The 24,700-nt window shown below is 48.1% G+C and overlaps 1 protein-coding gene across 3 annotated transcripts; it reads left to right on the top strand.

Annotated features, from left to right (window-relative positions):
• The first annotated feature begins 924 nt into the window (after nt 1-924).
• Nucleotides 925-24,700, top strand: SLC41A3 (solute carrier family 41, member 3). Of its 3 annotated transcripts, XM_010087780.1 has the most exons (11): nt 5,585-6,130; nt 11,672-11,779; nt 12,595-12,666; nt 13,479-13,623; nt 15,684-15,830; nt 17,174-17,182; nt 18,387-18,531; nt 19,255-19,334; nt 21,154-21,288; nt 22,077-22,225; nt 24,515-24,700. In XM_010087780.1, exons 1-11 carry the CDS (start codon nt 5,936-5,938, stop codon nt 24,698-24,700), a joined length of 1,371 nt encoding a protein of 456 aa, XP_010086082.1. In that variant the 5' UTR covers nt 5,585-5,935. The 3 variants fall into 3 exon arrangements, with proteins under 3 accessions (XP_010086081.1, XP_010086082.1, XP_010086083.1); XM_010087779.1 differs by lacking the exons at nt 5,585-6,130; nt 17,174-17,182 and adding an exon at nt 925-1,244; XM_010087781.1 differs by lacking the exon at nt 17,174-17,182.

Here is a 24,700-nt window from a genome sequence, read left to right as displayed (position 1 = left end):
CTGGCAGTGTCCGCTGCTCCCCAGACGTTGGGCACGAAGAGGATGGATTCTGCCCGGGGTGGTGCAGGGGCTTAGGGCATCGGGGGGCCCATCCTGAAAATGAAAGCAGCAGAAAACCTCTGCCAGCGGTTAACCCGGATGAGCGCTGGCAGGAGGTGATGGGGAAGGGGTTGAGGCACTGCCTGGGCCAGCAGTGGGGCTGGCAGGATGAATGAGTTCTAGCAAGTAATGAGATGTGGTGGCAGGAAAAGGATGACTGGTAACAATTTTGCATGTTTTTTTTTTTTTTTTTTTTTCTTAGAAGATGTTGTGGGGTTGTGGCAGCTTCTTTGTAGATAGATGAGTCACATAGTGCACGCGTGTCAGCTAAGGCATAAAAGGAACAAAAAGTGTCTAGACAGATCGAAAAATTATCCTGTTACTGAGGAGTGGTGGGCAGCTAGATCTACTACACTAGGCATGAATTATACCGCTTGCTGGGCTGCAGGATGCTGGAATGTGGACTGCTGCCATTTAATGGGTAGGGGTCGGACCCTAAAAAGGGTTGGATTCTGCTGGGTATCCTCAGTTCTCATGACTCCCAGTGCGAGAGCTGGTGAGTCCTGAATTCAGGCTGCGTGCAGCATCCTCTGCGTCCTTCCAAGGCATTCCCAGGGTGAGAGGCGGGATGCACAGCAAGCACTCCAGTGTGAGCATAGGCCTGGGAAGAGAGATGCAGTTAGAGAGAGAGAGAGATCAATTTGACACTATACAAAGCTGAAGGTAAATGAAGTACTATTATTTGGGTTACTAGGGCATCTAAAGTTTTGGGAGTAGGTGGTGGTTTGCCTTCAAGTTAGTGGAGTGGACAAAATACCAAAGGGTTTCCTGTCTCTGACCCATCTCATGCCTCAATTTGTTATCTCATTGTTTCTGACTTTTTCAGAAAAACTTTGTGATTCAAGAAAGCCATCATGAAAGGTGAGGAAGTTCGGCAGAGGAAAAAAGAAGGCAGGACCAGGAATGGAGAGCGATCCAGGCACAAAGCAAAGAGCAAGGGTAAACACAGAGAGAGCCGGCTTGGCAGCCAGGAGGCAGAGGATGTCTCTCTGGCTGCACAGCAGAAGCTGTTGGCTGAGGACAAAGTGGCCATGGCAAAGTCGCGGGAAGAGTCAGCCATCGCGATTTGCCTGCAAGTGCTCCTGCCATACCTCCTGGCTGGGCTTGGCATGGTCTTGGCAGGCATGGTTTTGGATTACGTTCAGGTAAGGAAAGAAACTGCTGTGATGTATCCGGAGTGGGATAGGTGGGGGATTTGCTCTGGGGATAGCAAAGTAAAGGAGGATTTGGAGCAGTTTCACATGCCAGTATGTTTTTCAAAGTCAGCTCTCGGGAGACAATGCGTGGTGGTTTTCTGGCCGTTTTTCTACTTTGTAGATAAAAGGCGATGTGGTGCTACAGAGCACACGAAGGAGCTAAGGCATCTCTGTACGAAGGTGCGGTCTTGTGCAAAGATTCACCTTGGTCGTGGGAAGAGGGTAGCTGAGCTGCAGCCCCGAGGGCTGTGATGGCACGGTGCTTTCCTGCAGTAGATACAACTCTGGCAAGTCCTGCATCCGCTACTTCACTGCACACGGAGCTAGCCAGCCCAGCGCTGTTAGCACCTGACACAGCCCAGCCCCGCCTGCGCACCGCATCCTTTTCTGAGGCCTTGTAGCAGATGACTCAAATCCTTGAGTGTTCTTCAAGTCCAATTTCTGATTCTGTGGTGGTCAGGACCAAAGCTTTCCTTCTGCAGTGCAGCAATACAGAGCTTTAAGGTAGTGGTGAGCGCTGAATTTTAGACTGTTCAAAGCTGCAGTTAGTTTCCAGATGATAAATTCCTCTGCCTTTGCACCCCAGGTGACCCTCGCTGCTGTGTGCCTTTTTGTTAACCCTTGTTCTTTGACTAGCTGGCTGTTGGGTCAGACTGCTCTGACCTATTTGATACAGTGACACTGAAACTGCTGTGCTCGCACTGACCGCCTTCACAAATCTGGAGCTTTGTTCTTTTGCTATTAGCCCTGGGCTGATCTCCCTAATCTAGAAGAGCCATAAAGGCTTAAGAGTGACACTGTCCTTAACTGACCTTAGCATGTACTCCATACCCAGCAGAATGTCTAGGCAGATCAGAAGACACCGAGAAGAATCCAGAACCCATTGGCAAACTGCTTTTGGTCTCCTTAGACATCATTCTGAGAGTCTTGAGCCTTGAGCAGCCACTTTAATTTTTATTTTTCAGACTGTTCAGACCTGCACATTCCTATGGATCTCTGACATTAAATGCCTGTTACCTGCTATGGTGAGATACTAAAACATGAAGTAGGTTGCAGATGGGTTTATGATATTGGAGGAATGCTTTTCTTTCAATGTTTTTCCCTTAGAGTATTTTTTTTTCTAGGAATGACTGGGCCACTAATATAAACAGAATGTGAAGCAAACCTCATAGTCTTCTGAAACTTCAAAAGTCTGGTTTCTGCTTAATGCAAATGGATAGCTCACAAAGAGCTTTTGTATTAGTGCTTACAGCCTGGGAAATCAACCCATGCAACACCTCGTAGGAAAAGCAGACCTTTGGCAATTAGCGCAGTGACTTTTCATGTGTGATCACGGACTGCTTGAGCTCGTCTCATCATGGACTCGCTGCTCCTGGGAACTGCCCTTCCTCTCTAAGCCAGTCCTGGCCTCTGCTGCTGTTTCTGTGGGGCAACAGGAGATGCTGCCAGGCTTTGGGCTCCAGGCACTCTGCACCTGCTTGCTCTCAGTCTCTCCTCATAAGCTCTCTTCCCTGCCCTTTCCTAAAGTGGGGAGGAGAGGAGCAAGGTAAGAAACAGCAAAAACGCACAGAGTGATCTGACAGAGAGCTGGCAGAGTCAGGAGTGACAGTACTCTGACAACTGGGACATATGGTCCCCAAAAAGCATTATCCTCCCGTGGGTCTGAGGTGCCAGAGTAAGGCTGGCTGTCGCTAACGCTGCCGTGTTGTAGGAGCACTCACTGGTATCTCTGTCCCTTCTTTGCAGGGACGATCAGGTACCTCTGAAATGGAGTTCTTTGGCATTTGTCATCTTTCTGTTCTTTTTTTGTTCTGTGGCAGTGGATGGAGGCCCTAGATCACCCTTAGCCCTCAGCTAAGAGACTGTTTCTGCTTTGGTTTCTCCAGGGCAATGCTACCTGTTGGCCAGTTTGCAAGCAACAGGGATATGGTTTGTTTTCTGTACAGGCAAGGGCAGCAGTGCACCTTCCCAGGTTTTGCCATGATGTGCTTTATTATTTTTTTTTTTCCCCAACTGCCTATGATCTTTTTCCTGTTGTTCAACAACGTTCTCTTTCTTCTGAAACCTGATGCATCTCTTTGCAGACAAATATGGCATATCTCTTTGCCAGGAAAGTATGATGCATCTCTTTGCTGCGAAATGTGGTGCAGATCTTTATCAGAGGCTCCTTAAATGTGTAATAAAATGGCCCGGTGTACACACACAGGTCACCTGGCCCAATTACCTTCTCTGCATACTGATTCATCGCTTGAAGGCTTTTTATGATGCTTGCTTAGAAACAGAGGGAGCCGAAGCGTGATAAACTCATAAACCCTGCCAGGCTGACGCTTTGGTACAGGATGTGTTGCTGCTGTGTTTTTTAATGGCATTTGAGTCATTCAGGCTTATTAATATTTCCTTTACATTAATGTTTCTGCCTGTCAGCAAGCCAGTTGGCAGATACAATGACATGTAGAACTAGGTATGTGCATTATCAGACCTTTGAAAATCTGTGGTAGTTATCCAGAAACTGTCCTGTATTTTCTTGAACCCTCGATGAGTTTCTAACCAGAACTGAGCCTTCATGCTGTCACTCCTCAGCTCCTGGCAGGTGGAAAGAGATTGGGTCAGGCATGATTATTACAGGATTTTTATTAGCTTCCCTCTTCCAGCTATTGTTGGCTTTTTTTTTTTCCCAGTTAGATTAGCTGAAATGTACTCCCTTGTTAGCTTTCAGCTAACCGAACCATTGTTAGGTGGAAGAAACACGCACACCAAGCCAGCCGGGAGCAGAGGAGGCTTTGGGGACTGTACAGAAATACCAGCCTAGAAAGCAGCAAAGGGCAGAGCCTCCCATCAGCAGCTAGGGCTCATTTTCCACCCGGCCGTGCGTGCAGAGGGATCTGCTCTGCCATCTCAGCCCATCAGGCTTTGTGCTTTGGTTTGCATGAGTTCAGACCAAAGGAAACACACCATCCAGGACCTCCTCAGCTCTCTGCTCATCTTGTTCTGTCCAGTGCATTTAGCTCCACGCTGGGACCCTGTCACCAGGACGGAGTCCCATAGCTGTTAATCTTTACATCGCTCTGCAGAGAGGGTCAGGGAAGGGGTTGATCAGTACAAAAAGTGTTAGCAAGGCGATGTAATTTAAACATTGAACTAGACTGAGAAACCAGAATCTTTCATGCCTGATGCTGAATACTTGCTTTCACCTGTTTGCCTTCAGTGGGGCACGGCTGGGTTTGAACCTGTGGGGGAATAGTCCAAAAGCTTAGTTGCCGACGTACTAAACCCGTCCTGTACCCTTTCATCCTAAATTGTGCTTTTAAAGCTTTTTTGATCCTCTGATCTAATTAGTTTGCCCAAATTAATTATTAGAAAGAGCCCCAACAGAATACCCTGACTGCACGCGTGACTTTCAGCTGAAGGATACGCTTCACTCTTGACTGAGCAGGATACAAACTCTTCAGCTGTGTGTGGCCATGGTGTAGCTTGTGTTGGATGTTTGACCACGGAGACTGGCGTGAGACCCCCTCTCTCGAGGGCAGTACCTTCCTGGGAGCGTGCAGCAGCTGTGTTGTGCTGCAGGACAGGAAGGGAGAGCAGCTCGTAGGGTGCCGTGGAAACATTCACCCTTTCTCTGCCTCGCCTGCGGTGGAGGGAAATTACAGAGCTACCTTAAATAAGCTCTGGCTGTGACTCTTATCTTGGCCTTTGCAAACTAGCAGAAAGTTGAAGTGATGACAGCAGATAAGGGTGTTCGCTTTTGAAGCTTATTGGCTGGTTCTCTGCATTATTTTTTTTTTTTTCTTCTCCCTGAAAGCCAGTCATTCAGGGGTGTAGCTGGCATAGACCGATCATTACATCCTGCGGAGACCATGGAGGGGCCAAGAGGGGCTGGGGTCTAGAAGGGCAGATCTCTCACCAGCCGGCTTAGCTGTGTCGCTTGCCTGGGGACGAGACCTGCGTAATATCGTCAGCAATGAGAAACACGGACTCATGTTTTCCTTGACCTTTCTTCACCTTGAAGGAGAGCAAAGCGGATCCTAGTTGTTAACTCCCCACCTCCTCGGCCTTGGGACAGTGAGAAAAGTTCAACGTTGCTTCTGGTGGGAGTGAGGGAAGCGGGGCCGGTTCACAGCAGGCTTACATATTAAACCATCGTATCAAAGGCGAGCCGCGGTCTGACAAGAAGTGTAACCTGAGGAGAAAGGACACTAGTGCGTTTGAGCATGCTGAGGGATTCTTGCATGACCTGTTACTCTTTCAGTGCTGTAGCCCGAGCAGGTCTTACTGGTTTTTACCAAGGTTGGTGGGAGCTGAATGGGGTGTGGGCTCGTTTCTGTTCATCCACGGACATCTCCACAATCTTCTCTTCTCTTTTTTAATTCCCCCCTTGATATAACTTGGAGAAGTAGTGTTTGTCAAGTTTGTTGCCACCTGGGCTCAACCCAGCTGAATCAACTTTGGAGGATACCCTTGCTGCAACCCTCTGGACGTCCTCCTAGGAGGAGAAGAAGAAGCTGAAGCAGTTTGGCATCATTACTATAGTTTGAGGAAAAACATTTCTTTGATTTCAGAGAGAGCTACCAGGAGGATCTGTGGGATGTCCTGATCTCCCCCCATTTGCCCTGCTGAGCATGGGGTGACGGTGTTTGACCATGGTGGTCACCCAGTTACAGTTGGAACTGTGCTTCCATGGCAAGAAGCTGAGAGGTTTCACCTGCAAGTTGACCAGGTCAGCCAGTGGATTTCTCCCAGAGACTTCGTTCTCCATTGCCTCCCAGATCTTTGTGCCGTTCCTTCTGGCTGGTTTGGGCACAGTAGCTGCTGGCCTCTTGATGGATGCTGTGCAAGTAGGTACATGTGGTTAGGTGACTTGGTCGTGAGGGGGTGGGCTGCTTTACTGACCTTGAGTGTTTGTGCGGTTTTGTTTTCAATGTGTGCCGTCCTAGCAGCCAGTCAGCAGGTTGTCTGTAGGCTTTTCCTGTGCTAGAGAGACACTGTCCATCTTCTTTAGGTCAGTAGATGGGCTCCTTCTAAAGTGCGATGGGCTGCCTGACGCTGCCCTGGGTGCTGCCTTTGCTGTATCTAGCTGAATGCTGTAGTGGTGGATGCTGTGAAGCAACGGGGATCAGACTCTGGCATATTCCCCTATTGCATGGTATTATTTCTTTCCTTCAAAAATCTCTGATAAGGAGATCTAGGTCAGGGTTGTTACGAACTACCTGGCTCACTTAGAGGCAAGTTGGTGCTTTCGGTTCTTTGCAAACAACCGAATGTAATCTTTGGTCTAGAAGGCATTTAGATCCTGTGATGAGAGGCATGCCAGCGTAAAAAGATTAGCATCACCTACAAACTGAGTGCTTCTTGGCCAGATTCTGAGGTGGGTGTAAATTTGAAATAACATCCATTGACTTCCAAAGAGTGGGGCTAGATTTACACCACAGCGCCCACAACCAGAATTTATCCCTTCTGTCTTTCCTTTGTACGAGTGGCAAAAATAGAAATGCAAAATTCGATCTACTTTGGGCATCTCATGCCAGTGGATTTACAAATGAAAGGCTGGCAGAGTTTCCCAGGGATATATCCTGCACTCTGAGCTCACTGGGGTACATTGGCTTCTCTGGCATTAGTACCACAGCAGGAGCTAAATATGGATACTTGAGTGTTTGGAAAGACAATACCTTGCTGTTTTGTTTTGCATTGGAAGAAACAAAGAAGGCAGAGAAGTTGGATTAAAAGGAATACGAGGAATAGCAAAGAAGGGTTAACTGGAGTGGCACACGCTATTGCTGTGCTGTGTTTGTCGTCTCCACCTTGTGCTGTGCTTAGGCACAGACCTGTCTTGCAGCATTTCAGAAGTTCTCAAACTACCCAAGATGTTATGTTAATATTTAGCAGTTATCTTTGGCCAGGCGTCTCAGAGAAGGATAAAGGCACAGCACATACCCACTCCGTTCCCTTGGCAGGTGAATAGGGCTTTTTCTAAGAGAAATCAAATGGACTTGCTAAGAACTGGGCTCTGTTCAGAAATGTAACTGTGTCCAAACTGATGGAAAACACAAGCAATGTATGCCTACGTGTGTCCTTCAAATACCAGTCTGCTCTGTGTATTTGTTCACTAGAATCTCAGAAATGGGGTCACGCGTTAAGCGCAATAATAGTGTATTTTTTAGTGAAGGTGTTTCCAGCTGTGTTGAAATAGAAGCCATCAGTCAGGGGGTTCAGCTCCCAGAGGAGGGAGCTAGTGCACTGAGAGTCACAGCTGGTGTAGGAGAGATGGCAGTGAGGTAAGTGGCCGTGATATCAGCAACCCCACATTTAAAACAGAAACCAGTAGCTGGGAAAATCCAGAGATTTTAGCCTTTAAAGGTTTGGATTATTATTCTCTGCCTTTATGTCTTTGAGCTGCTTATTTCCAGCTTTTTTTCCTGCAAGCATGAGAGCTAGAAATTCACTGTCCTGCCCAACTAAAACCTGAGACTAAGTTTCTTTGCTTGAGGATAGGTACCATAGGACTCATTATTGGTAATCATGAGGGCTCACACTGCTGAAACTCATGGTTTTTCTAGTCCAGGCGTCTGTGATTTTCCCATTTTTTAGAGGATGGTCTGACTGAGGAACACTTTGCCCTGTTTGCAGTCACTGCAAAATATTCAGAGAATCATTTGTAGGAAACTCCGTGTTTGCCTTTGACAGGGAGATCTATGGGCAAGCTCAAGGATGGTCTCTAGAGCATACGTGTGAGTTTGGTGCTGCCCTTGTTTTGTTACACGCAAAATATCTTGAAATAATGTGGTTCTGTGCTGGGAGTCCAGCTGGCACTCTCATTTGCAGGGGTGATGTTGTTGTAAAGAGAACAAAATGGAAATTGCTTGTTTGTGTCCTGTGAAACGTTTTGGGATTTTAGCAGTTTCTGATCTGTCCTGGGGGGAAACCGAAAACTTCATGTAACTGTTAAAAATAAAAAATTAAAAAAATCAACAAGAGATATTTGTCTAGCCCAGTTGACTCCAAGGCTCACACTTGGGTGTCTCATACTGTAGTAAAAGGATGCCCAAAGAAATTTGGCTATTTGCCATGTTCTCTTCTTGGTGGTGTGACGATGCAGTCTCCCTCCGTGCAGGGCTGGCAGCATGGCAAGGGTCTTTTCTTGCTGGACATTTCTGTCTCTGCTCCAGTGATCCTTGGCTGGCTGGTCCGTCTGGATTCCAGGGTGGCTGGCGTGGCTGGAGACCTTGCAGGGCCTGGCCAGTGTTTGGCCCTCTCTTTTACAGCAAGGTAAAGAATCAAATTGAAGCTGGACAAGCAGATTTCAAACTAGAGAATTCAGGAGGAAAGCTTCACTTTCTTTCTCGCCTTCCACACCGCTGCGGTAGGACGCAGTCCAAATGAAAGTCACAGACAAAAGGCATCCCTGTCCTTTGTTGATAAAAGCCCATGAGATGATTAGCATTGGAAAGGATTTTAAATTGGCTTGTGTTTTATAGTCCAGGATCTTTTGATCTTTCTGTTGACTAGTTCAGGGCAATGGAGAACCTCTGAGGTTTCTTAGCTGCTGCCATGGAGGAGGATGGATGCTCTGGAGAGGTAACAGGACATGCTTGGGGCTGTGCAGACAGTGTAAGGAGGGACAGCGGGGCTAGACTGCAGCTGGGGAGACTGTCTTGGTGCATGCATCCCAGCCTCTCTTCCTCTATGGGACCCCATGAGCAGGTTCGTCTGGCATGAGGACCAGCTGCAGTGGATCGTGGGGTAACCAGAGCCGAGCCGTAGGGCTGTAACTCCAAAAGAGTCTCTTTCTGATTCAGTGTCCCCGTGTGGGTTTGCAGTGTTGCAGTGCAGGATGTTTCTGTTCCTTCTAGGACAGTTTTCATCTCAAAGGACAGAGATGCTTCCTAGACTTAATCCAGCTGTCTTTATTCAGGCAGCTCCTTTGCCTTCACACCTCTAACCTGCCACGTTCCCCTGCCCCTCCAGCTGACAGTCCTGCAAGGCGATGGCACAGGGATCAGCTGTTTGTTCTGTATTTCTGTAGTCCCTAACCCGGTGGAGTCCTGGCTACTGTGGTACAAATCGTTATGAATCTGTCCTCGGGCTCTCAGTGAGTCACTAATGATACTCAAATGGAGGCAATTAAGTCAGGTTTTTTTATTAGTACAGTTGTGTGATTCTTTATTAATCGTTCAAAGCCTTTCAGTGTAATTATATGTAAGGCAGAGTCCCAAAAAATCATACCTCCCATCCTGAAACTTCTGTTATGATGGCTTGAGACCTGCAAAATTCATTCATCACAAAGATTGGAGCTTGCGTTGATGTAACAAAGTCACATTTCCCAAAGGTGACCTGCACAGAAAAAACCAAACAGTTGAGTTTTTCTGTTGTTTTTTATTTCTATGTCTTTTTATGTACAAAATGTGCAAGGTACTAAGTATGAATGTCTGCGCGCCTGTGTATTTTAAGTGATTGGGTTTTTTTCACATTGTGACTATGAAGTCTGTTTTGTCTCCTCTTTCTTTTGAAGGTGTCAAAGAGGTGTTTGGATCTTTATTCTTAATTAAAGAGAGAGGAGAGAGAGGGATTTGAGTCTTTAAGAGATGTACACCCCTAGCTTTTCTCAGGTATTTAAGTTCCATGTTCACAAATTCAAACAAGATTGTCGTGTGTCAAATAAGGTGACTCTTCTCGTGTCGTCCGTTATTTACTCAACAGTAGCTTACATTTAACATTTTGAAATGGGCCTGTTTCCAGGTCACCCCTGCCAGGAAATGTGCCTTTTTCTATTGATAGTAACGGTTTTGTCTGTTATCAGCGCCTCTGAGGGGTGTCTCGCGCCGTGTGCTGAGGGCTGGCTCAGCGCCGGTTTCATTCATCCTGACTCAGAAGGAAGCTGTGAGGTCTTCCCAGTAAGACAGCCACACCGCTGCCTTCCCACAGCCTCCCATGGCCCAGCCAGAGCAGAACACCGAGCTGGTACACCCTGTGTTTATTTCCCAACAGGCTGACAGATGAATGTGTCGACATTTACCGAGTCTGTCCGACCTCCTGGATTTTCAGGTTGATAGAATCCCAATGGATGTGGAGAAGATGGGCAGGGATCTGTTGTTCATTTTGTCCTCTAGAGACAGAATTCGGAACCGTTGTATGATACTAGCCAGTAACAAGTTAGAATTAATGAACACGTGGCATGTAGCTAAACTATGGAAATTTTTGCCGCAGGATGGCACAGGGGTTTGAAGGGGGGAGATTAGATGAATACCTGAAAGAGAAATCCTTGGAGTGCTGGTAAGTGTGCAGCTCAGTACCCTGTGGCAGGTAGTCGTAGGCTGGAAAATACACAGGAGATTATTCCATCTACTTGTTGTAGATTCTTGTTTTATACGCCTGAATTTGATTGCTGGTGGAGATGAGCGTAGGTTAGATGGACCTTTGGTCTGACTCATTGCAGCTGCTCTTTTTTTCTTGTATTCTGCTCTTAAATGTAGAGCTAGTTGGTTTTACTTCACGGTGAGCTGCTCCGTTCTGTGTTTTCATCAGGATGGGAGACTCTCTGGCTACAGTGGGACTTTGCCAACATCCTTGAATGCACAGGGGGTGAATGAATTGTGATCCAAGGATCTGTGTGGTAGATAAATTAGAGAAGATGTGTTAATCAACAAAGTTTCGTAGGGTTTCAGATAATTTCTAGTGTTGGCAGCTGATTAAACAGCTTTGTACAGTTTAGCTTTAGAGGAGCAATGATAATCAAGATATTGGCCCAGCAGTTCAGGTTTATGGGATATCTTAATTCAGAGTCTTTTTTTTTTCCAGCTGTACTGGGAGCATGCTTGGTAACAGGAAGATTTAGGAACTGCCTGTGGAGAAGAGACACAAAAATCTCCTTCCCTCCCACCACCAGTCTTAGATGCTTAGTTAGAAGTTTGGTAAAAAAAGACAGACACAGCTTTTTGTTGTTAGATTGTTTCCAGCTCTTTGCGTTTGTTCTTAGAGTCTGATAGCAAAAGGCGTTCCTGTATCGAGTGTCAGTACAAAGGATGGCGAGCATGCTCTGTTTCGTTTGGCTTGGGAACCCTCGTTATTTTTCATGTTGTTCTTGGCTAATACTAAAGGCACATTTTAATTTGTGGCTTTCCAAAATCTTCTGCTGCCCTTAGGAGGAAGGTTCCTTCTCTGTTAGGATAGGGCTTTGCTGTGAATGAGCTCAGAAAGCATATTGCAACCTAAAAAATCCCTTCACTCCCCAAATGCAGCCATCCCAGGGCAGCATTTGTCCCCATGGGCACGGCAGACACCGGTAGAGCAGGTGCCGAGGTAGGACCCTGCTCCCCTTCGAAGCGACAGCGTTGGACCGCTCAGCATCACAAACTGAGGTTGTTGCTTTTGTTTTCTTCCAGCACTGGGATGTGTTTCGGACAATTACAGAAGTTTTTATCCTGGTTCCTGCCTTGGTTGGCCTGAAGGGTAATCTTGAGATGACGCTGGCATCCAGGCTCTCCACTGCTGTGAGTGAACAGGGTGATGGTGTGTGTGGGGAGGGTGGGGGTTAGCAGGAGACATCAGCAGACTCTGCTTTTATATAACCATGCATGTATGAGACGGGCCCTTTTCTGCTAAGTAGAAGCTAGTGGTGTGCGAGTGTTAAAATAATGTGTTTGCCCTCGTTTTGTAACTGGAACAGAGACTTTCCATCTGCACTTTGAAGGTGAATTAATCCCTGGGTGGCCAGTGGCTGAGATTTGGGGCCCTGTGACACATGAAGGAGACAAAGCCAGGGCTCCACAGCTGTCAGCTTCAGTGTTGGATCGTTTTTCTGTGGGTATTGATCCTTGAGAGACCCAGGGCTTCCCAGCGAGCAGACTGAGGCTTCTTGGGACCCGCAGTAGCTTTTGCTGCTCTGGATTTGCTCTCTCCTATCTCCCTAAGAAGTTATTTTTACTTTGGCCTGTTTGTATTGCATTTCTTGGGAGAAATTGGAGTTTAACAGAGCTATTTAGGGGAACAAAAGAGGAAAAATGGTTTAATTTGTTCAGCTTTTGGTTTGTGCGGGATGTGGTGGTTGTGCCCACTCCACCTGTAGCTGGGTGCCCTGCAATGCCTCTGCACCTCCGTGTGAGCCTCGGGTGCTCCTGGGACACGGGGTTGGAGCATGGTGGAGATGTGTCAAGAATGAAGGACAGGGAAGGCTGGGAGATGCTGACCTGTGCTCGCTTCTCGCTGGCTTTAGTAACCCCTTTCCCACAGGGACCAGGTGAAACCACCTTCAGCAACTGCCTGTGCCACAGCAACAGGTTTTCAGGGTGTCTCTCTTGGCTCCTAGGCTAACACCGGACAGATGGATGATGCCCAGAAGCAATGGAAAATGGCCACCTGCAATTTAGCCCTTATCCAGGTGAGTCACTTCAGCTGGGAGAGGGAAAAGGCTCTTTTCTCGTGCTGTGCAGCAGCCCGACAGCATCGGTTCCCAGCAATACTGGATCCCGAGCTTTTGATTTGGGGAATGTGTTCTCAACAGAGCCGAGCAGAGCCCAGGACTTGACCTCCAATAAAGCTCTGTGTGGCCCCAGAGCTTGCAGTTTAGCTGCAAAACACATCTAGACCTTCATTGCCTTTGTGGACAAGCTGAAATAATGAAAAACCCTGGCTTTGCAGAGGGAACTGCGGCACAATCCCTGTTTCACAACAGCCCCTAGATAAAGCCTGTTGTTTACTGGCAGTGTTTGGGATTAGCCTTGGGCAGGAGGGGAGAGGTGGGAGAAATGTGCCTCTTGTAGCTCTTTCTGCTTGTTAAAATCCAGCACCCAGCCTAGAGGTTGCAGATGGCAGGGCCACAGGGCTTGCGACGTGTGTCTGTGTGCTTTCCCTTATCGCCTTCCACAGCTTTCAGCTTGCTAGGAGGGCTGTGTTGATGGGGAGCCCCTTTTTGTACTGACCAGGGCTATTCCTTTGCTGATGGACTCAGCATCCTTTGCTAAAATGTTATCTGCCCTTTGCAGGCCTCCAGAGGTTTTCTCCAAACTTTGTCAGGATTTTTTTTTTTTAACATAGTGGAGCCTTACAGGGATGCTGCTTAAATACAGAAGCAATCAGCATCTCTGCAAGGCTTTGCCCTCCCAGCTGGGTGGCAATGCTGTGGCCGCGTGGAGCCAGCACTGCCTGGAGCAGATGCAGATGGTTGCTCACCAGCTGTCTTTTGGCCCCCAGGTCCAGGCCACCGTGGTGGGACTTCTGGCTGCCGTTGCTGCTGTGATCCTGGGAGCCATCTCCAAGGGCTCTGTGGAGCTGAGCCAGGCTGCCGTGCTGTGTGCCAGCAGCGTGACCACAGCCTTCATAGCTGCCCTTTCTCTCGGTGAGTCCTTTTGGGTGCTTAGATCGAACATGCTGCACTCAGGTGTGGAAAAAACTGTCCCTTCTGCCAGGGAAGCCCAGCTGACATCCCTTCGGTGTGGCACAGGGAGGAGGGATGCAGGGACCATTAGTCCTATGTCTGCTGCTTTCATCCCCTCTGCATCCTGCCTTTGCTTCTCTTCTCCCCGGATCTGTTCATCGCTGGGATCTCAGCCTCCACAGCAGCAATCAAAATGTTCCACTTCACCTGACACATGAAAAATGCCACATGCCATGCGTGGGTGTCCACACACCTGCACGCACTTTCTCTGTGTGCCTTGTGGGACACTTGAGCCATCTACACTGGCCCTTTCCTAGGGGGGGATGAACTAATGCCCTGCACACAGCAGGATGTCTGTCAGCAGACAACTCCAGACCACGCTCGAGATGGACACGGGTCCCCCAGTACCCTGCAGAGGGCTGTGGCCAGCCCGGTGGCTCGTCTGCTGTGAGCTCGGAGCCAGGCTGTCCCCTCCCCTGGCTGTTCCCCTTGCAAGGGCGACGTGATGGGGTGGACAAGGAGGAGCTGCTCTGTGTCACCTAAAGGTGCTCAGTTTGTAGGTCTGCCATAGGAGGGCAGCATGATACCCTGAATAGAGAGAGGGAGCTGGCAGGTTGGATACAGCAAGTTTTCCAAGGGAAAAGGACAAGTCAGAGCAAGTGCATATCCTCAAGCTGGAGTCTGGGGGTGATTGCAGATGCCTTTGATGAAAAACATGGGATAAAGCAGTTGTTAAAAGAGAAAAGCAGCAGCCCAGCTTTCTTTAAACTCTTCCCTTCAGTCTCCCTGCTCAGCGCGATACAGAGAGGCTTTGCTGCTGTACCAGCAGCCTTTCAGCTGGCATTAGCCTGTTCCCTGGCCGTGGTCTCAGGTGGCCCGTGTGTGGGTGTGCAGGAGGGGAAGCGGCTGTTTGATGGCCAGGAAGGGCAGCAGCATGAACTGTGCTGTGGGGAGGGGAGCGTGGGTGTCCAGGAGGGCTTCTGGGGAGAATGCCATGTTGTGTGAGGATGTATTTCTGTACAAGGGATGTTGTGACAGGGAAAGGGGCACATGTGGCATTCCCAGGGGAACGAGGGGCTGTGAGCTGCAGGGAACTGCTGTTTCCCGGGCTGTCTTTGGTGCATCCTGTCAGCCACGGAAGGACTTTGAAGAGATGTCCTGTGTCTCATCCCAAGGCTGCCCTTGCCGTGCACACAGCAGCGGAGGCTGGCAAGGCAGGATTTATTCCAGGTGGTTCTTCCACATGGCTGAGGGATTCCCACATGTTCATCAGGGTTTGGGGTTTGTGCTTATTAACTTACTTGGGCAAGCAAAACTTCCCTCCTCTGCAGCCATCCTGAAAAACAGATGAATTCTCCAGGTGCAGCTCAGAGCAGAGGGGAGGAGAGGTGATGTGTGCCATCTCCATAACCTCTTGACTCTGGAGCTGCTCATGGCATCAACATCCACCCAGTGCAAATTAAAGCATCCCCAAAGACCCTGGAACGTGAGGAGTCAGTCTGACGGCCAGGCTGAAAGGCTCACCCAGGCTACTGTAAGAAAGCTCGTTGCTCTTTGGTGGTACAAACTCAGAGAAATTTTGGTCTAATATGGAAAATACCTTTGAGCTGTGGAATCCAGAGCAGGGGATGGCACCAGGAGGCTGCCACATGCCTGCTGTGTGCTTATCTATGAGTGTGCTTCGTGCCTGGTCCTGCTTCGAGGCAGCAAAGATTAGGCTGCTCAGGAGGGGAGCTTCTAAATTTGGGCTGCCCGCTGGTATCTCCTTTGATCCCTGGAATTTGCTTGTGTGGCTCTGGGCCTTTAGTGCAGTTCATAAGGGCAAAGTCATGCCCTTCGGGTTGGTGAAAGCAAGAGGACAAATTCCTGGGGATGTCCAGTCTCCAGCTGTGTGGTACCACTGCGGGCAATCTGCTTCTTGCTTTTCCCAGACCCCACGGCCCCCTGGGAAGCAGAAGAGCAGCTCTGGGGTGAAACGCAGCAGGATGCATTCTCTGATGCCTGCTCTGTGTCTTCTCTAGGTCTGGTGATGATTGGCGTGATCATCGGAGCAAGGAAAGTTGGGATCAATCCAGACAATGTCGCCACACCCATAGCAGCGAGCCTTGGAGACTTGATAACCCTTTCCCTGCTGGCAGGAATCAGCAGTACGCTCTTCAAATACATAGGTACAGTGTTTAGCAGGGATTTGCAGCTCAGCAAGGGAGGGATGAGTCCTTGTGAAATTATTGCAGGGCGCTGACGCGTTTCTGGGATGTTTCAGAATGGAGGCTCTCATGCCACTGGGGTAGAAAAATGACCAAAGAGGCTGTTTCCAGGCTCTGTTTTAATAGCAAACTGGAAGACAGAGCCTAAGAAACACAACTGGGATTTGTCAAAGAAATGACCGACGTGTATTGCATAGCTTTGGAACAGCAGGTTGACAGATGTGACACTGACTCTGTTCCTGCGTGTCGCTAGCCAAGCACAACTACGGGCTGTGCATGGGTAATGGCAGGTCCTTCCTCACTGAGCTGTTTCAGGGGTTTGGCCTTTGTAAAATATTCTTGTATCATGTGGAGAGCTACAGATGAACAAGATATGATCGTTTTGGAGGCAGGGAGGCAATGCTGCATTGTTTTACGCCATAGGACTCAGTAGGAGTTGTGGCTGTGCTGCAGTTGGCAAAGACTTGGGCACCTGTTGACACTGAAAAGCTCAAAACATATTGCAACTTGGTGATATATGCCTGACTGTTGTTTGTAAAGTGCTAGGCTATTTACCGCGAGCCTAACCTAGAACAGAAACAGGAAAATTAAAGGATTCAGCAAACTCAATACCATTTGAAACCCAAACTGTTGCTTCAGACGGTGAGCAGTGAGGCAGCTGTTGTCAGCTTGCGTAACTCCTTCCATATGCCAGCAAGGGAGGGAGCGAAGGAGCACACGTTGAGGGAGAGACCCAGGAATCGCTTCCGTGGCTCCAGAGGTGCATTTTTTGAACAGGCTTTTTCCATGACGCCATCACACCTGCTCTGGGAAGCTAGTTTGTCTCTCGATTGCTACACCTCTGATCATATCTCCCAGGCAGCACATGGCAGATCAACATAACCTCTGTGGTTGTGACCAGAGAGCATTTGTGATGTTTTCAGAGCAGTTTAAATAGCCCCTTGAGATGGAAAATACTCCCCACAGACACCTAGTCATTGGGAGCGTGGTGTGAAGCAGGTAGGAGGAAGGTCCTGTTGATGGTGGCTGAATAAATCCATTTCCCTTCCCAGTTTGTAGTAAGGGACCGGTCACACTGTGACAACTTCTGGGTCCTACCAAAATGTATCCTTCAAAAATACCAGTGAGTCTGTGAAGTTTGGGGTACTGCGTGCACCATCTCCTCATGTGGAATATTTGCCAATGAAGGCTTTTAATTTTTTTAAAAATCAACCCTGGTCCTTCCCAGTCGTGCATAGTGGAGATACCAACTGTGCCAAAGAGTTTCAGCTTGCTTATGGGCTGTGTGTGAAAGAATGTGGCAGAACTGGAATGTGGGGACTGAAATCCGTTCATCCTACCAGGAGTTTTTCTGTGGGCTTTGATATGGTTCGGTAGACTCCACTGCTCATGTCTGCATTATTTAAGAAGGAATTAATTGCCCATAACAACCATGAGTTGGAGGTAGGAGATCCAGTACAGCAGCTACGTCTGTCATACCACCCATCTGTCCTAAATGACTCCGGGTGGTAAAGTGCCCTGACAGCACAGCAGCTGTTCACACCCCAGAGATGATTGCATTTTGGTGCCGACTAAAGCCACACGTTGAGAGTGCACCTCTTTTTCTAAGAGCCCTGGCTTGGTGGAGGATATCCCATCAGTGCTATCTCATCCAGGTCGCCCAAGGCCCTGGCAATGTCATTTTGAAAAATGCACGCTTTGAGCCTGCTTCATCTCCCAGATTACCTGCAAAGTTTGCCTTACAGCCCGCTGGCTTTGGCCCCGACGCAGAGACCAGATGGAGAGCTTTGTTGAAGAAGCATTTTTCTATCAAAAGGGTTGGCATCATCCCCATTGCTTGAAGGTGTTTCTCATGCTTCTGAGTCATGTTTATTTTCTTTTAGTGCTGCACACTACTTATTTTTTAATTCCTTTGCTTCTAAAGGTCACTTGAAGGTTATGCCCCTGCAAAATGGAAAAAGCACCTAATGGAAACACATGTAAGCTAGCAGGAAAGAAACCCTGGATCTTAACTGGCTTATACGTGCAAGGGAGTATTTGTTCCTGTAGAGCAGACCAGCTGCTCAGCAGTTCTGCTTGCTTGCCACCAAAAGTACCTATTGCCTCTTGTTTTAGGTGAAGGCACGAGGTGTCAGTGGTGTGATACAGCTTGCACACAAGAGTTTTCCCTTTGCCCTGCTGTTTGATTTGTACCCTGAAGCCAGAAATTTTGTAACTTTTTGTCTTGCTTAGTGGGAGATGGAATTGGAGACTTGCTCATCTTCAAATACAGCTTGCTTTGAATCCTGCTGATTTTCAAATAACATCCTCTAGCAGTGAGTTTCAGGGGTTAATTATGGATTTGTGTTGTGGAGCGAGGTGACTGCGTGGGGAATATCTTGGTTCATGTGATTTTTCTGCTAATGTAACTCAATCTGAGCGAGAGCCCTGCTGCTTTTCTTCCAGATTTTCTACAATGTGATCTTGGCAACCTGTGCAGCCAGGGGCATTTAATTCAAAATTTCTTTTCCTTGCCAGATGTGAAATACCTTTCTCCTCTGATCTGTGCTGTCTTCATTGTCATGATCCCTCTCTGGGTTGCTATCGCCAAGCAAAGTCCTTCCCTTGCCGAAGTCCTGAAATCCGGATGGCAGCCAGTCATCGTTGCGATGAGCATCAGCAGGTAAACCGAGGACCTGCTGCTGAGCCCACAGGTGTGGGATCACTGCAGAGAGGCCCCATGCTCATTTAGAAAGCCATCAGAAGTGAAACTGGAAGGGACAGCAGAAGGGTATCTGTCCAGTGCTTCTCAGCCGCTGGTGGCCCTCCAACAGGCTCTGGCATAGTGGATAAGGAGTCCCAAAATGACTGGAAAAAGCAAACCATCATTTTAAGTCTCACTTGCACATGCATGCACCATGTGGGTGCAAGCCAGGAGACTGAAAAGGGAGATGAGAGCCATCTCAAGCAGCCAGATTTCAGCCTCATTTTTATCCGGCTGTAAAGACAGGAGACTGGTGAACGTAGAGCCAGATAGTTCATCCCCTCTGTGCTGCATCTTTCAGACCCAGCTGGGATCTGGGAGAGTGTTCAAAATAAACCTGCTAAGACCAGTATAGAAGCGTAGCAAAACTTTTGGGGAGGATGATAAGGCTTCCCTGACTGCTATCAAGGGTTTTGCTCAAGGGTGGGCAAGGAGGTCTTCCTGATCTCATTATGCCATTAACAAAAACTGTAAGGCTATCTACTGGTGAAAACTGAGCTGTAAAAGGAGTAAATGGGGAATAGTCCAGCCCTGGCAATGGGGAGGAAGCAGTAACTCATTTCAGTGTGCTGTTTTCACAGCGTAGGAATTGCCCTGGGAAGAGAGGTTGATCCCTCCTCATTGCCTGTCCTTTTTTAACAGCATTGGTGGGCTCATCTTGGACAAAACTGTAACTGACCCAAACTTTGAAGGCATGGCAGTTTTCACACCTGTGATTAATGGTAGGTTGGGCAGGGGGGTTTATATGCATGCTTTTATCTATACCTCCCCCTCCTCCCCAAGGGTTATGGTATCCACTGTCGTCTCTGTGTAAAAGTCAGTGTTCAAGTCCTTCCTCCCATCACGAGTGGAAGTGAAGCTACTCGTCCCCATCACATCCCTGTTTACTCATACCTTGAAGCATCTCTGGAGCAAAATAGCAGGCAGGGCTGCAAAATACTGTCAGAGCTGTGGGAAAGGTTAACAGCATCTGATAGTTGCCTCTGAGAGCTACGTCGACACCTTTACTTTCACAACATCAAACCGACTAAGGATGTCACAATAAATCCATTTTCCCTGTCTCTCTGCACTCAGCAATTTGAGCTGTGCAATCATCCCCTCTGCAGATTGTTGATAAAGGTTAATATAGTAAGTTTATATATATGCATGTGTGTGTATATATATATATATAAAAGATTCTATAGAGAGGTTATATATAGGGATTTTTTGATATATATATGTCAACACCTTTCATGGGTATATTTATATTTGTTTGAAGCCTCACAGCGCTGTTATACACACACACATACCAGTACAAACTGCTGGAGATCCTGGCATCGCTGCGGACCCACGGGGTTATTTTTCTGCTATTGTAATGTTCTTGCAGGACAGGCCCATTCCAGGGGAAACCCCCATTCCTAGGGCACGCTTAGCCTCATGCCACCCTCAAACCATGGTGTCCTCTTGCAGTGTCAGAGGGTGTCACCCAGCTGTCACCTCACTGGATCTGCATGAAGACAGCCACCTTGCTGACAAACTCTTTCCAGCACGGGTAGCCAAAGAGCCTGGTTGGGAAAGCACTCAACAGCAGTTGAGCTGAACAGTGATGGACCCAGACTGCTCTGTGGGGGTGTACAGCCTGCTTGGCAGAGCTGGTGGCAGAGTTACGAAGTGCTCTGTGTCTTTGCATGGGTAGGAGAGTCCTGCAAAGAGTGGCAGTGCAGGATTCGGAAAGCTCCCATCTTGAGCTCTGTTGAGCTCATCTTCGTATTTTCACCTTAATCCCGCTCTGGCAAATCTCACATTTAGTGATGGAGCTTTTCCTTCATCGAGGAGGGGAAAACAGGAGAAGCCTGTAGGATCTGGCTCACGGTTATATTTTCTGTGGCATTTCTACCCTGCAAATACTCAAGGTAGTGGAAGTTTGCTCCATAGAGCATCATCCCTCTATTTTCTGCTGGAAAATGTAGCTGCTTTTTCATGTTTTCTAAAATTAATCAGTCTGGAAGAAATTAATTGCCTTTTAATTACTTAACATATTTGGGCTCTGATTCATTCTCATATGATTCCTTCTCACTTAACGACTGTGTTAAGATGCCTTCAGACAGACATATAATCACTTTCTGTGATGTTTGTTGTCTTTTAAACAATAATGGCTCTCTGGGTGAGGAGATCCAAGAAGTGGCTGTGAGCAGCATCTGCCATTGCCTGCGCTGCCTTCCCCAGGTGTTGCTCACAGGCTGCGTTAAACCAGGTGCAAATACATCATCTTCAGAGCCCACGTGGCATTTACAGCCGGTCCTGAGAAGAGAGGGAAAATGTTTCCAATAAAGCAGTCAGAAGGAGACCATCACTGGAGCCTTCCTGATTTTTAAGAGTTGCTCCTGCCAAGTGAATAGCGCAGCATCACCATGAGATGTGGGATCAGGTTTTTCTCTTAATTGCTGCTCTCAGTGAGCTTGTAAGTGAATGCGGATCAGCTCACCTTGGGCTGGGTTTTAGACCGATGTTTCCTGCTGCAGTGAAGGTGGTTTACAGGTTTACTGTGTTTTGTCCTCATAGGTGTTGGAGGGAATCTGGTCGCCATCCAGGCCAGCCGTATTTCCACATTCCTGCACTTCTGGAGCATGCCTGGAGTTTTGCCATACAAGATGAGGCAGAATTGGCCCAACCCATGCACCACATTCTTCTCATCAGGTAGACCTTGAACCCTAGGTGTCCGTGTCCCAAGGCATGTCATCACAGATAGCTCCTTTATCAAGCCTGGTTCACAAAGGACTAGGTGGGTTTCAAAGGCAGAACTCCCTTTCCCCCTTCCAGGGAAGATACTCAGATTGGAGGGGAAGCATCTTTGCAGTGGGCATCTGGAAAAGAAAAAAAAAAAATCTTGTGGTATACTTGCTTACTGACATGCAAAGAAACTGGCCTTCAGGGAACACTAAAGAAAAGTAATTGAAAAAGAATCTCAGATTTGATCCAATAGAAAGTTATTTTAACCATGGCTAGCCTAGAGCTATCACTTGCTCCAGAGGGTGAATAGAGCATAACCTTGCTGAAAACCAGCAATTCCTCCATCTTCAGCCATGGGTAAACCTAAGCATCAGCAAAACTGTCTTTTTAGATTGCAGATTCCCCTTGATTTTCCATGCTAGGTTGGGAGTTACTGCTGGAGCAAACTGAAAAGTGGGGAAGTGCTTGCAGCAAGGCAGAGCAGAAGCAGTGGGAGGCAGAGAGCAGCTGAGAGGAGTGTTTGGAAGAAGAGGCGTGGAGCACGTCTTTGGCACATAGTATCTGTGCTAGACAAAGCTGCTGGGCTGGCACTGCAGATGCTCCAGATTGCTGCATGATCTAGAAAAGGCGTTAGCAATGTGGTTGGTGGGAGGGGACAGCCCCATGTCTGTGTACCAGCGTTAAAATATGCAGCTGTCCTGGTCTCCCCCCACAGTCTACAGCCGCTGTCATCCCTGTTTCTCTGTCTTCCGCAGAGGTGAATTCCAAGTCAGCCCGAGTCCTGTTCCTCCTGGTTATCCCAGGGCACCTTGTGTTCCTCTACACCATCCATCTGCTGCAGGGAGGCCACACGTCTCTGTCCTTCACCTTTGTGATGTTCTATCTGACTGCTGCTTTGCTGCAGGTAAACCCCAACCTCTCATCCAAAAGGAACCTCTCAGATACTGTGAAAACAAAACAGTCTCCAGGTTAAACAGCATCCACGGTAAAACTTCCAGCAGCAGCCCACATTTCCAGTAATTTCAGGTGTGCTTCCTACAAAGCATCATGTATCTTCTGTGGGTCCACCAATACTTCACCCAAATTGCCAGGGTCTGGTGTCCCACGTGAGCATGACTGCCCTTAAGGGTGAGCAAGGAGTCAGATGAGATGAGGAACAGGTTATCATCATCTGCTGAGCTGCAGGAAGCGTGCAGACACACACTTGGCAAGGAGGGACCTCTGGCTGTGGGTGACACCTTGTTTTACTGTGTTCACTCCTGGAGTCTCTAAGCCCCGAGTATTTCTAGACTGCCACTGGTTATGGCAGTAACAGGCAGGTGAAAGGCCAACAGGTTTCCCCACTCCTTTGGAAAATCTGTTTCACATACCATGGTGAAGACCTGGGGATCCCTCTGGGCAGGGCTATATGGGTCAAAAGCCTGGGAGAACCCAGGACTGAGAAGTTCATCTTCGGAAGTAAAAGTTCCAGGTAGGCAATGGGCAAGTTCATCCAATTTGTTCTCTGTTCCCTTCCGCTGTTCTGCCTGCCCTGTGAACTTTGTCACCTCACTCGGAAATGCATGTGGCTGTTGCTTAAACTCACTGAGGCTCTGACTTCACTTGCCCTTTTAAACCCGTGATTCATTAATGTGCAGGTTGGGATAGCTGACTTCTCGCTTTGCCTTACAAGTGGCCTCGTGTCTGGGGGTGATTTCCTTGCATGTGCAAACAATTGGGTTTTCTTGAACTTTGCACAACCCTAAGCCCAGCAGCACAGCCTCAGCTGTAAAAGAAAATATTGATTCTTCTCTTTATGCATCGGGGTAACTCCTCAACCAGAGCCAAGCATGAAAATACGCAGAATAAATGACAGCGTTAAGAGCAGGATCCCAGCAACGCCGCTGCCCCCAGAAGATTCCCATGGAGGCCAGCAGAGGAGAATACACTTCGCTTGGTTCTTTCTTCCCCTCCATTATACTTTATAAAGAATGACAGAAAGAACGAGAGGGGGAAGTTTGGGTCAGCTGGAGGAAGCCCAAAGAGAAAGATCAGAGGCCTAGAGAACATGACCTCAGAGGAGCGATTGAATGGATGGGGGTTAGCTCGTCCAAAGAAGGGAGGCTTGAGAAAACTCTGGTTAACAGGCTTTAAACTACCAAGTGTCTGTAGGGAGGGACAGCATAACTTTTTTTTTCTGTAGTCACTAGGGATGAAACATGAAATCATGGGCTTCAAATGAAAAAAAAGGCAGATTTATGTTAGACCTTGGTAAAAAACAAGAACAGAAAAAAAGGCCGTGGGACTAATTGCTTAAAGTGTGGCATCTCCATCTTGGAGGGTTGTTTAGCGTAGGTTAAACCGAGGACCATCAGGAAAGGTGAGGGCAGATTTGATCTTATGTTGAGGCAGAGAAATGCTCTATATAAAACTCTTGAGTTTCCATACTGCTTTAGTTTCTGTGATTCTGTTAATTAATTCACTTCCCTCATCCCTCCTCCTCCCTGTCCCGCCAGTTTGCAGTTTTCACCTTTAGAAATGCCGCCTCTGTCTTTGGTTCCTGTTGGGCTGCGGTCTCCCATGGAGGGACCACAGATGTGGGGTGCAAACTCTCTCTCCCTTCTTAATTCAATTAACTAGCCAGTCTTTAATCTGTAACTGAAGTATTTTTTTCCTCCATCTGTTTATCAGAATCGGGAATGAAATAGGAATTAAAAGGAGTCACAACAAAGATTTTAAAACTGTTGAGATGAAAAAAAAAAAAAAGTTTTTCTTTTTTTTAACATGTCAGTGCTGCTTGGGATAACTTTGATGTAAAAACTGCCTCAAACTTCAGTTGCCCACTGAGACTTTTAGGCAAAACAAAGCAGACACAATCTGAATTTCTAATGGAGAAAAAGAAAGATGAGGAGAAAAATATCTGGCTACAATCTTACCCTTTGGGGCTGCAGCAGCCCTGTTGCTGCTGGAGGGAATGGGAGCGTTCCCGGTCACGGTGTGGGAAGTGGGAACCCTGCCTTTGAGAGATGCTTTTGGTGTGGAGAGGCTCCAGGCAATGCTGTGCCCAAGGGCAGCGCTGGGGAAGGCGTTCACTCTCCGGATCCCCGCTAGCTCTGGTACCTTGGCTGCGGCCGCGTTATTTTGTCTGCGAGCCGAGGGAGGCTGTGCATGACCTTCCCGCTGCCTCACCAGGACCTGTCCTGCCTCTCCTCAGGTGGGAATCCTGCTCTACGTCGCTGACCTCATCGTGCGCCTGATGTGGAGGAAGGCGCTGGATCCGGATAATTTCTCCATCCCCTACCTCACTGCCCTGGGGGATCTCCTGGGCACCGGATTCCTGGCTGTCTGCTTCCGCCTGGTTTGGCTCATCCACGGTGCAGACATGAACCTGGGGAACTGA

Source organism: Pterocles gutturalis, unplaced genomic scaffold (assembly GCF_000699245.1).
Source record: "Pterocles gutturalis isolate BGI_N339 unplaced genomic scaffold, ASM69924v1 scaffold30581, whole genome shotgun sequence".
Classification (NCBI taxonomy): domain Eukaryota; kingdom Metazoa; phylum Chordata; class Aves; order Pterocliformes; family Pteroclidae; genus Pterocles; species Pterocles gutturalis.
This window is presented reverse-complemented; position numbering and strand designations above follow the sequence as displayed.